General features: G+C 48.1%; 1 protein-coding gene across 1 annotated transcript; it reads left to right on the forward strand.

Annotated features, from left to right (window-relative positions):
* The first annotated feature begins 942 nt into the window (after positions 1–942).
* Positions 943–10,219, forward strand: LOC134132881 (zinc finger protein 407-like). The gene is made up of 4 exons (XM_062565614.1): positions 943–1,040; positions 2,351–3,072; positions 3,341–5,527; positions 9,681–10,219. The coding sequence occupies exons 2-4, from the start codon at positions 2,394–2,396 to the stop codon at positions 9,797–9,799; spliced, it is 2,985 nt and encodes a 994-aa protein (XP_062421598.1). The 5' UTR covers positions 943–1,040; positions 2,351–2,393; the 3' UTR covers positions 9,800–10,219.
* Positions 10,220–12,515: the final 2,296 nt, after the last annotated feature.

The raw sequence follows: 12,515 nt of genomic DNA on the forward strand, positions 1-12,515 counted from the left end.
TGTCAGACTACTTAATCAATTAATGCCTAAGCATTAATCAATCTTCAGTATTTCCATGAAGCTAACAATGGATGTCAAATGGAAGTGGTGATTCATCACAGGCTGACCATTTGAGAAGAAAACATACACTGCCTGTGCACAGAGCACATGCCGAACGTACTTTAAATATATATATAATAATGCAAATAGTTCTTACATTATCATAATAATAAAATGACAGAAAAGTAAAGAAAGGTAAAATAGTTGTCTGGGAAGAAACCATAAACATTTACATCCAGATTATTTAGAATGAAACCACAGTACTAAGCGGTGTCTTTGAAAAAATGGGCTAAATAGATATTTCTTTTCACAAAATATAGTATTTTTGCAGAAGATGTGCAGGAAAAGTATTTCAACAGTTGTTATGGTTTATGTGCATATTTGAATGTGCATGTACAATATGTCATACTTTAATGGGATGCGATGGTGGCGCATGGAGTAGTGTGTTGGCTGGGAGCCGCAAGGTTGACGGTTCCCGGCTGCCTCCCTCGCAAATCATTAACACATTCTGCGGAAATGTAACGAGATCTTGTGGATTGAGTTAACAATTTATTCTGAATCCACAATTAGGTTGAAATGCAGTCAACGTAGAGCAGTATATTGAGTCTTGTTTTCGTTCAAAGTAATCTCGTACGTATGCATTATGCTCCGCACGCCTGGTCGTTACTCTGAAGTAAAATCGGACATTAAATGCATCACTTCCTGTCTGTGTGTGTCGTATGAATCACAATACTGAGGAACAGCACTAGCCCATGTCAAATTTCCACCAGAGCCGTCTTGGCATTTTCCAATGAGACAAAAAGTCACACATTTTAGGATGAGGACAATAGTTTATTTTTATTTCCCCACAGAACAAGAATGCAGCATATGACCGAATCAGCTGATTTGGAAAAAAAACCGTTGGTGCCGCCTTCTCGTGTGACGCAAGGCTTACGCTACGGTACGCCATTTGTGTCTAGCAGCAAAAAGCGCGCACAGTGGAAATAGTCGTATAACAAGAGGTAAGTCCAATTGAAGTTTGACTGTATATCCTAATAATGACATCAGCTGATTTAATCAAAACGACACACGACTCTTGCGGGTCTTTTTAGGGACTGTTTCGGTGACATAGAGCACTGTTTCAGGGCTCGATGTTAGCCTCCTTTTTGGGCCACTGTGATGCCGTCGTTTTCCAATCCATGGATCAGCTTAGACCCGCCTTTGTGACGCTTTGATTGGACCACACAGTTGATGAAGACAATTTCATTGGACGTTCGATGTGTGTCTCAAAGTACAGTCGAGAAACATGTCGCTAGTTAGCAAGTTAGCCGCGGTAGCCAGGAGAGGAATTCACAACAACATCCCTTCATATGTGTTTAGGTGAAAAGGCAATCTATGCCGTTACGATTTTAAACGCGGTGTATTATATTACAGCACTCGACAGTCGAAGTTTCACTTAAAAAAAATGTTTTTACGAATTCTGCGTTCACGCACAAGTACATCGAGGCTTAAGTTACATGCAAAAAGAAGGCATGACACACAGCACACATCTACATCTAGCTAAAGTACATTTTTTTATATGTTATCAACTTTAATCCTTGTAAATAAAAGGATACAATGTAGCCAAAAAGGTGCATTAACGTTAGTATAATTGTGAACTTCAGTCTCTTCTCTAAGCAAGGCTGAAACATATCGTTTGTCCACTACCTTTGAAACAAATCATGTACCACATGGTCACAGTGAAACTTCCAAATAAGTAAAACACAAGCAAATGATAAATAACAATCATCAGTCTCTGTATTGTATGGAAAGAGAAACATGCTTCACAAAGAGCAAGTAGAATAGAGTTGCACTGAGCTGCCTTGACTACTTTAGAATCACATTGAATCTACGCAGCAATACAAGCTTGACACTGTTCCAACAGTGTGTAACATTAGTAATATGGTTATTTATAACTGAAGCTGAACTTGATATGCTTTTAATGGTGAAACTGGCAACAACTGATGTGCTATTAATTCATGTCTATGAGCATTTAGTAATGGTTATTAAATCAGCTTTGTGTTTATGGGCCATTATTAAATGGCTTTGACTTAAGTGGACTTGTTTTGGCAATAAATGAACTGCAACAGCAAGATCACATACCAAACAGTTTGTGCCTGGAAGCACTAGATGGCGACATTTACTTGTGTTTAGGTAACAGTGCTGTTAAATTAAAAAATGAAATGTTAAGCACAATTGGTGTCGAATCCACTGGTTTCCAGAATGTTCCACTAAATTGTCTTTCATACAATCAAAGATGCCAATCATATACTCAGTTTTTCTATTTCCACAGTTTTTTATCCAGCTCTGATGATCGTGTTCAACTTCACCTTCATATGATCATAGCAGACTATGAAATGGATAAAGAATTGACATCAGGAACGGAAGCTGTGGAGGACAAAGGTGCTGATGATGACACCAGTGGAAATGTGCAGCCAGGTGATGTGGAAATGGAGGAAACCCAAAGAGACTCACCTGGTGAGACCACTAAGTCCAATGAAGCAGAGGAGGAAGTCCCTGCGACGATACAGCGGCCTGACTCCGTACCAGAAGAGGGGGATAACCTCTGCACGGTTTGTGGCTTCTCAGCCAAATGTCCGAGATCACTGAAGATCCACTTTTCAAGAAAGCACGGAAAGAGCTCAAAGAATACCAAAAGAACTGTAAAGCCAGCTGAAGAACATGTGTCAGACGGAAGTCCAGCTGAAATACAGGAGGTAGACATGGAGACAGAGAGCGCCGCCCAAGTGCAACAAAGCCAGGAGCCCGTTCTCAGCGAGTCGAGATCGGCAGCCGATGGCGATGGCAGCGACGCTAATAGTCTAACTAAAAAGAAAACCGTATTGGACAAACAGCAGGCGGATCAAGTCCCCTCCCAAGAGAGAAGAGTAAGCAAGAGAACCCCGAAACCCAAGATGATATATTCATGCAACTTCTGTGGACAAGAGTTTCGCGACCAGTCCCCTCTGGATGTGCATATCCAGAGCTACCACACCAAAGACACCCCGTACACGTGTAAGTATATGCTATCCTTAAGTTCAGTTCAATTCAGAGTCGATGTTATTACAAAGATCTTTGATAGCTTACACAGCAGTCAAAATATTGATAGATTTGCACATCATCTTTTTATATATATATATATATATATATATATATATATATATATACAAGTTTGTTTTTGGATGAATTGTTCTTGTAGTAATTTCTGAAATTTTTAACTTTTAATTGAATTGTTTCAAATGATACTTGTGTTGAAAAGTGTGTCCTTTGGAATGTCTTTCAGTTGAGGCTGGCGAGAACACGGACCAAGAGAAGAAGGCCGAGAATCCTGTCGGCACCCCGAAGGCCGCTCCGACTAGAGTGGCCCCGAAACGTGCGTTCAGCAGGTCCCAGCTCAAGTGTTCCCACTGCGAATTCAGGGTCAGCAACCCGGCGCTGCTGGAAAACCACACAAGGATAAAACACCTGAACCAGGAGTGGTACCGCTGCAAACTGTGCAACTTCCTCTCGGCCACGTCCGAGTGGATGGACGCTCACCTGTGCTCGGATGCTCATGTGCAGCAGCAGAAAGGAGAGAAAAGCAGCGACGCCGCCTCGTTTGACATCTACGTCGAGAGCGTGAGCGGCGGCGGCGGGGAGCTCGCCGCTGTAGAGAACACGGCTGAAGTGGCCTGTGGAGAGGAGGCGGCCGCTCCGACGCAGTGTCCCCAGGCCAAATCTTCTCCAGCAAACGACGCGGCTGCGGAGGCCGCCTCGGTTGAGGAGGCCGCCTCGGTTGAGGAAGAAGATTTGGAGCTCGAAGCCCCCAGAAAGAAGCGAGGCCGACCGAAGCAAGGGTCCTCCACCACTTGTGGGTACTGTGGCCTGGTCGTGTCCAACGCCACCAACCTCACCGTCCACGTCCGCCGCAAGCACAGCAAGGAGTACGGCTACAGCTGCACTCTGTGCAACTACAGCTGCGTGACCAAGGGAGACATGGATCGCCACTGCATCACCAAGAAGCACGTGCGGCGTGCGCAAGAGTGCGCCAACAACAGCAGCAGCAGCAGCAGCAGCAGCAGTAACCAAGCCAACAATTGCACGAGTGCGTCACCGCAGGAACCCACAGAAGAACCAAAGGCCGATCCGCAGAGCGCCGACAAGGAGACGGAGTCTGACGACTCGGCCACAAAGGAATGCAGCGGGGAGGACCAACCGCCGTCGGACTCGAGCCCGAAAAAAAGTCAACACGACTCGGTCGGCGCCTGCAGCTTTTGCGATTTTGTCGCCCAGTCGATCCCCTCGCTCCATCTCCACGTCAAGAGAAAGCACACCAAAGATTTTGAGTACGTGTGCCTGGCGTGTTGCTACTACGCCGTAACGAGCAGGGAAATGTCTCGCCACGCCTTCACAGAAAAGCACAAGCAGAAGAGCCAGAGGTACCTGGAGCCGCTCGGCAGCGAGGAGCAAAGGGCGGCCGCGCTCCCTCCTGAAGAGGCCGCCGAGCCAGCAGAGGCAGGCCCCGATCCTGAAAGCGAGGGCCTCAGCCCAACAGAGGTGTCCGAGTCTTGCTCCACGGGCGGCCCAAACGGGACTGCGCCTGCGGAGCCCGACGCCGCGGACGACAAGCGGGAAGAGAGCGCCTCGCCCTCCGGTGGCGGTGAAGCCGATCCAAACAACGAGGCCGCAGGAGCCGCGGAGGCGTGTGAGCCCCAGCAGGCTCCGGAGGGGGCGGCCCCAAACGCCAGCGAGGGGCTTTCAGACACGGAACTTGAAACCTCACGCTCCGACACGCTAATATCCAGCGCTCCTCCCTACGACGCCTGCATTGTGTCCATGAAGGCCCTCGCCGAGCAGGAGCAGCAGATGCAGGAAGACCTGGCCCAGGAGGGCGAGGTGGCCGCCGTGTGCCTGACCGGAGGCGGGGCGGCGACGACGACGACGACGCCCTCCGGCTTCCTGTCCCCCGACTCGGCGTACGTCACGAAGCTCCGGCGCAAGATAATGAAGGTGAGCGAGGAGGACAAGCGAAGCAGCACGCGCATCCGCTGCGAGGACTGCGGCTTCATGGCCGACGGCATCAGCGGCCTCAACGTCCACATCTCCATGAAGCACCCGTCCAAGGAGAAGCACTTCCACTGCCTGGTGTGCGGCAAGTCGTTCTACACCGAGAGCAACCTGCATCAGCACCTGACCAGCGCCGCCCACCTGCGCAACGAGCGCAACAGCGTGGAGGCGCTGCCCGAGGGCGGCGCCAGCTTCAAGTGCGTGAAGTGCACGGACCGTTTCGGGACGGAGCAGGACCTGTTCGTTCACATCAAGGAGAAGCACGAGGAGCTCCTGAGGGAGGTCAACAAGTACGTGCTGGAGGACACGGAGCAGATAAACCGCGAGCGCGAGGAGAACCAGGGCAGCGTGTGCAAGTACTGCGGCAAGGTGTGCAAGAGCAGCAACTCCATGGCCTTCCTGGCGCACATTCGCACGCACACCGGTACGTACACGTCTCTGAATGGACACACACACACACATCCCGGCTCTTTGTTCGTCACATGCACAACATACATACACTAATGCAGTATGCGTGCTGGGTAGTCGCAGGTCATCACTGTCGTATTTTATATACAATAAATAATATATTAAAGTAATTTTGACGTTGCTAAATAATTATTCAACTGTCTCTGCTGAGTTTGAAGCCTTTTATGGCCTTGACCACATCCCGTTTTTACCAAAAGAAAACACACTCGTTGTGTGGCTGCTCGGCTATAAGGGCTATTTTTTATTTTTATCTTTTTGTACAATTGCATTGAGCCTCCTCTTAAGGCTGCTATCTGCTGCAGCCAGGTAATAGCTGTTTCAGTAGAGGTGAGGGTAAAGACTGATTGAGCTTCAGACCAGCAGGAGAGACGCTAATGGACCCCAGATTGGGATTCCCTGAGCAACGCTTGGTCCGAGACATGTGCGACTCATAATTGATGTGTCCATTACCAAGACTCAGTTGTAATTATAGTCAATAAGTCTCTGTAAATGTGTTAAAGCTTAGGCTAAAAGCATTGGCGGTCCAAAGAGAGGTGGGCTAATAATTTAAAATAATCAATGCAGACGTATTCAAAGCCTTTAATTTCCCTTGTGTCCGTACGTCCATGTTTGTGTGTGTGTGTGTGTGCGCGAGCGCTCCCACACCTAGCCAACGTGTGTATATGTCAGCCTTCCCGGCTTGCTGATTATCCTCAATCCATTAAGATTTATCTTGTCATTTATAATGCAAAGCAGGGCGGCGTTGGTCAGGGCTCTCGGCTGGGAAATGTCCAGCAGGTTAAGAACATAGGGCGCTCCATTACTTCTCCCTGACCATGTGTATTAATTGCTTTTAAAATCAACTTAATGCAGGGACGAGATGTGAGGGCGACATCGATAAATGCCCTCTTCTGCCTCCTATGGTTCATCCCCCTTTCAGCCCAAACTTTAATGGGACTTTAATTGAAGTTCATGCTCTGTGCTTACCATGTGTGCGCATGATTCTGTGTGTGTGTGTGTGTGTGATTTCTCTTACCATCTGGCTCAGCGGCGTGGTGTACATATTGTAGCTTTTGTCAGAAAACCCCAAGATAATATTCCCTTTCTGAGTACTTAAAGCAGTGTGTGTGGACATCACTCTGTCATGAATGCATTGGTGCCTCAGTAGTATGAGAGAGAACCCTGTTTTGTACTTTTGGTGTAGCATGTATGCCAGTCACCTTGTGGGGCCCAAAGTCAGATTGCTTAAAGTTGTGAGGAGGTTAAAACCCGGATGATTAATGTGGAGCCACCACTTTCTTCTTATTAACGAATAGTCTCTATGTATTCATAATTTTACCCGCCGTCATTATTCTTCAGTTTTGAGGTCACTTGCCTAATGTTACTTAGTAAAATGAAATAAATGAAAGCTGTGACACTGAGGTCCCAACAGATGGCTTCCAGTCAAGGGCACATCCCGAGCTTTCAAATGATGAATACTTTATTTTTATTTTAAGGTTTACCTCTTTTTATTCAATTGAGTTATGTTCTTGTTTATGAGATTACTTCCATTTACGCTGTTCTTATCTGTGGGAAGCAGCCATTTCTCTTCATTTTGACAACATATGCCACTCGCTGTTATTGCTACGCTCCCTCATTACAGTGAATTATTTACCTTTTTCAATGGCGGCCATTTATTCTGGGTGTTTGTTTGTGGGGCCGTGGAGGCGCACAGCGGGGGGTCTGCCTGTTCCTGGGCTGGGAGCACGTCCAGATCCTTTTAATTAAGGCCTGTTTTTTTTATTCACTTGATTAATCAGTGAAATCAGGAGACGGTGGTGGGAGGCTGCACACAGATTTCTCAATTTGTCCCTTAAAGGAGACGTGTACACATGCTTGCAGCTTTGCCAACGAGGCCACGGCTGGAATTTGCATTTTGAGCTAAATTGGTCACTTTTTCACTGGAGGGAGCTGTCTGACCCTCAGCCCGAGGCTTTAAGTAAGACACACTCTTGCCACGCATGCAGGCTCGCACACGGGGCGGGATGTTTGTTTGGTAGGTAGCGGTGAAAAAAAAAACCAGGTCAGACCTACAAACATGCTTAGCCTTTGACATTGGATATTTTTATGGCATGTATTGCACTCGTCGAGCAGGCCGTCAGTTCGACGCTGTGAAGCCTTCCGACCCGACAGGTGTGCAGCGCTGCGAGTGACCGGAAGAAAACCGATTACAAAGAAGGAATGCCAACCCGTTTTGCAAAGGCTCCTCCAGACTGCTCAATAAAAAAGCCATGGTCCCTCTTTAATGCGGCTGCACGTGTGAAAAGTTTGTTACTTTTATTTACAGGATATGAAACGGTGTGTTCAATCAAATATCATAACATTATTGACCAGCTACATCAATGTCATGTGATTGGTGCTTCATGAAAGGACTACTCTTACGATATCTAACATCTGAGATTGTATGTTGATATCGTCCCTCCCCGGTCCTCCTCCTCCTCCTCCTCCTCGAGCTTCCAGTTACTTTTCAGAGACGTTACACGAGGATCTCCTCTCCTCGCAGGAAATGAATTAGTCATTCCCCGTCTCACCGGGGGAAGTGAGACGAGCCGTCGCCTCTATGCGGATGGCAATATTAATTTAACATGACACCGCATTGATGGTCAATTTCAGCTTCGCGGCGGCCGTTTAAGTGGAGTGGTGGAGTATTAATGTGATAAGATGTGGGGACTGAGGGACGTTACATCTCCCTCCTTCCTGCCATGTCTCATACTCCGCCAGCCATCTGGACAAATCCGCTCCCCACACGCCTCGCTCTCACCTCAACGTTAGCGTGTGTGTGTGAGCGAGTGATTGTCTCTCCTTCTGTTTGTCCACGGGTGGTTGTCTTCTGCATTCAATGTGTGCGTCTGCATGCACATGCATAGGTGAATGTAGATGAAGGCGTGATGGTGGGTGTGGTGTGAGTGTGCGCGTCTCGTCTTTTTGTTTTAGTTCTTTTTGTGATTTTCTTTTAAGGGTGTTGATGACCGCGATGTGTGTGTGTGTGTGTGTGTGTGTATGTGTGAGAGAAAGTGTCCACACATTGAGGTGTGAAGTGTGTTTACGTATATGAGTTCTATGTGTTTTTCTGCCTTTTATTTCGACTGTGTAGTGATTTGTGTGTACTGTAGGGACATGTGAAATGAAGAGGCTGGCTGTGTCTCACCCCCCCCCCCCCCCCTCCCTCTCCCTCCCATGTTTATGGGCCTTGTTAGCACACGCTTGCCTTTCAATCTTCGTTACCGGCTTAAAATTCAATGTGTCGTACTTCCAGCTCACAGCAAGTGAACCGTGCATGAACGAATTAGTAATCTACACAAAGTGCTTAATCAAATCAGCGGCCGCCCCTGGAATAAATATTGTAGAGCGTCTTGGGATGTTCGCTGCGAGAGGGCGAGGGCTTTTGCTCACAGATGCGCACGCCGACACGCCAGGCTGCCACTTAGATTGGAGGGTCGCGCTGCGCGGTGCCGGCCCGGCCTGACAAACAAGATCTCCCAGTTCGTGTCTCTGCCAAATGCAATTGGGGGGGGGGGGGGGATAGAGGGTGGTTAAAAGTTTGGTATTGTGTGTTGCACTGAATGCAGAGTATGGTTGATGTGGTGGTGTGTGCCTGGGTGCGATGGTTATATAATGAGCGATCCCGGGACGTGGTCTGCTCTTAAATGACGGATGGCGGGCAGAGGCTTTGCCACTCTCTCAAGCGCTGGCGCGTCCCCGCCCACCCTGGACTTATTAATGACAATAATTAGGGAGAAACCTCCCCGAGAAGCCCGCCACAGTGATTAGCGCTTTAATGATGGAATGGGAGGTAGTGAGCGCTCACAGAATTGATTTACGCATTCGCCCTGACCTTTGGAATCCAATTTACGCAACCACAGGCAAAGGCAGAGTAGGGAAGAGACCAAGGAGAGTGACGAGGATGGATGGAGAGCCAACGAAGGGACGCCTGGCACTCTGTGTGACTGTAGTTTTTTTACGAGGGCTTGCAGTCAGGCCATGTGTTTTTTTTGTTTCTTCTACTTCTGGAGTCGCCGTTATTTTACCTCTTTCTTTCAAGCCCGACATTGTAGCGGGACGTGAACCCTCTCCATGCTTTTGTTTTGCAGGATCCAAGCCCTTCATGTGTAAGATCTGCAACTTTGCGACCGCTCAGCTGGGCGACGCCAGGAACCACGTGAAGAGACACCTCGGCATGAGGGAGTACAAGTGCGACATCTGTGGGTGAGTGACAAGGGGCCACGTGCCACGTGCATCGGGTGGCGACGCCGAGAGCAAAAAGTCAACTCACAACCAAACAGACTCATCCACTCGTAAAGAACTAGTGGGAACCATCAAATCATTATACACATCTATATGTACCGATATAGCTTGATAGATGTCTTGGTGGTGACGGTTAAACGAAGAATGGACCCCCAGCAGGTTGTTTTTCTCCCGCCACCTGTTGTAGGGTCAAATGTTGCTGTCAAAGAAGCAATCTGATAATTATCTTTTGCATGGCCCACTTTAAATTGCATTAGTCTCGAGCCAATTCATAATTCAATCCAATTTAACCCTGATAAGCCTGACCCCTTCGCCAGAGAAGTGATTCTGTTGTGATGGAGATCTCCTGTCAAAAACGAGAGATTTCAATCTGGAAAAAAAAGAACATTAAAACCGTCCACACAATGTTTTAATTAGCTGATAAGTATGAAGAGTTTAATTTCTGTGTCTTTAGAGCGCTGTGGCACATTTAATATGCTCGCTGAAACCCCATTATTATTATTTAGGAAGGAAATCACTCAATTAAAAGGCCAAAAACAATCCAAACATTTTGGTAAAAGTCACATAATAGTCATCTTGATGTGAATAAAGTTCCTTAACCTGTAACCCCACTCACACTCACACACACACACACACACACACACACACACACGTGCAGTTAATTCCGTTTTGTTTATTGTTTGTTTAATCCTAGATGCAAGTTTGTGTAGGTAACTTGCCCCCCCCCCCCCCCCCCGTGCCCCCCAAACTACACGCTGGCCATATGTTGTGTTTGGCTGGTTGCGTTCCCGCGGCGGACCTCCTCTCAGCCTCGCCGTGTTCAAATGGACGTGTTAAGCTGTTCAACATGCAGTCGGGGAATAGAGTCGATTGTGCGATTTCCAGCGTTGTGCCGCGGAGTTATTAGCGTCTCCCTCCGTGTGGTTCTGTGCAAACGGTTCCGTTCAGTTGGCGGGTTGAGTTTTTTTTTTTTTTTTTATTATATTCTTGTTGTTCCTTTTTAAACAAGCCGAGCAGAACCAACATGTTTATTTGCTCGCGCCGATGTTTGGCAAACACATTACAGCGTGAGCAAACAAGCACTTGCTGCTTTTTTGTGTTTTTTTAAACACTGCTTCTCCTTTAATGAGAGGAGAGGCTCATGCTTCAACAGCCCTGCAGACCCAAAACCCTTCTCCTCCAAAAGTGCTGCCAGGCTTCGCCCCCCCCCCCCACACACACACACACACGCACATGTAGCAGGTCCCGACACGGCTCTTTTTAAGAAATGGGACCACTAAATACAGCCGCTAGTTCCTCCAATTGATGCGGGCGAAGGATCCGGGTTGACGAATGGGCCCGGCGTGTGCTTTCGGTGCTGACTGATCACCGGGCCGGCTAGCAAACTCCAAGAACCCCCCCCCCCCCCATCATTAAGGCCACAGGCGCACACGTTGGCCCGCTCATCATCCGGGACTGCTCCCGTGCGAGGGACGTCCCGTCCTCGCCCGTATCTGACTTCACATTTGAAGTGACGTTATGTTGCTATTCCCCTGCGGTTCAACATTTGGTTTGGTCAGACGTTCTATTGGTCAGTAATTCGCCATACATCATTTCAATTAAAGAAAGAAAGACTGATATTAGTGTTTCAGACTCTCCACGGGGCACGGCGTTTTGCTGCTTTGGTTTATTGCCGTTTTGCTCAGAGCACCCGCTCAGCACATTCTTTGTTTGTGTGTTTTCTTTCTTTTCCTTTCCCTTGAAACCTTCCCCCCCCACCTCCCCCTCCCCCTCCCCCACCCTCCCTGCCGCTCCCATCGATTGCCGTGTTTTCCCGGGTTGAAGTTTCAGACGAGATCTCGGGGCGGCGACGCGGCGATGGAGCGGACCGCGGCTGTCCGCCTCGCTTTGGCTTTCGGCGCCTCCGTTGAACTTGTTGATAGTTAGGATCATATTGTTGTGGCATTTAATTAACAAATGCAAATGCGAGGCCAGGACAGTTTGGGACCCCTGACCACGCCGCCAATCAAGCCTGAGCGGGCTGGTCAGTGGCTCGCTCATCCTTGCTTACACTTTATGGCTTTCTGTCTCCGCCTCGCCGCTTCTCTCCCACCGCGGCCCGCATGCACGCCTCCGTCCACCCAGCTTCCTGCTTGGGTCTTTGTTTTAAAAAAAGGACAGCTGCGACCTAATTTGCCTATAAAGAACTCTTAAGGTGCAAAAAAAAAAAAAAAAACACAACAGAAAAACACAAATTGGCTGTTTGCATACAGGGTACGATTTCTCATATTTTAATTGGTCTACGTAAGTAAAAGAAAAGTCCAGCATGTGAGACTCAGATTATTGCATTTCCTCACGGCGTGTGTTTGTCCACAGTGGGGCTCGGGCCACTTAATGAGCACTCTCTCTCCTCCTCTCTCGCCATCATCCAAAGGCCCTGGATTCAGCATCCCCCCCCCCACCCCCCCACCTCTCATCCTCCCCAAAGATGCAGTGGACATCCAGTGCTGTTGTAGGTGTTAATATATGCATAAACAGTCTAAATGCTTTGAGGCATTGGTTTAATATCTTCGCTCGGGACTTGGAAGTGTTAACGCTATCGTGGACGAGGACGGTCCGTTTTTACCATTATGGGTCATGAGCCGCCCGTTTTGCTCTGCGTCACTTCAGGAGTTTGAACAGAACTTCGAGACCTTTGTCTC

The sequence above is a fragment of the Pungitius pungitius genome, chromosome 11, assembly GCF_949316345.1.
Source record: "Pungitius pungitius chromosome 11, fPunPun2.1, whole genome shotgun sequence".
Taxonomy (NCBI): domain Eukaryota; kingdom Metazoa; phylum Chordata; class Actinopteri; order Perciformes; family Gasterosteidae; genus Pungitius; species Pungitius pungitius.

What these genes read in the sequence shown, in the direction of transcription:
- LOC134132881 (XM_062565614.1), top strand. Translation starts at nt 2,394, where the DNA reads ATGATCATAGCAGACTATGAAATGGATAAAGAATTGACATCAGGAACG. An exon ending in CAAAGACACCCCGTACACGT is followed by an intron (nt 3,073 to 3,340) that starts GTAAGTATATGC and finishes AATGTCTTTCAG; the next exon opens with TTGAGGCTGGCGAGAACACG. An exon ending in GCACATTCGCACGCACACCG is followed by an intron (nt 5,528 to 9,680) that starts GTACGTACACGT and finishes TTTGTTTTGCAG; the next exon opens with GATCCAAGCCCTTCATGTGT.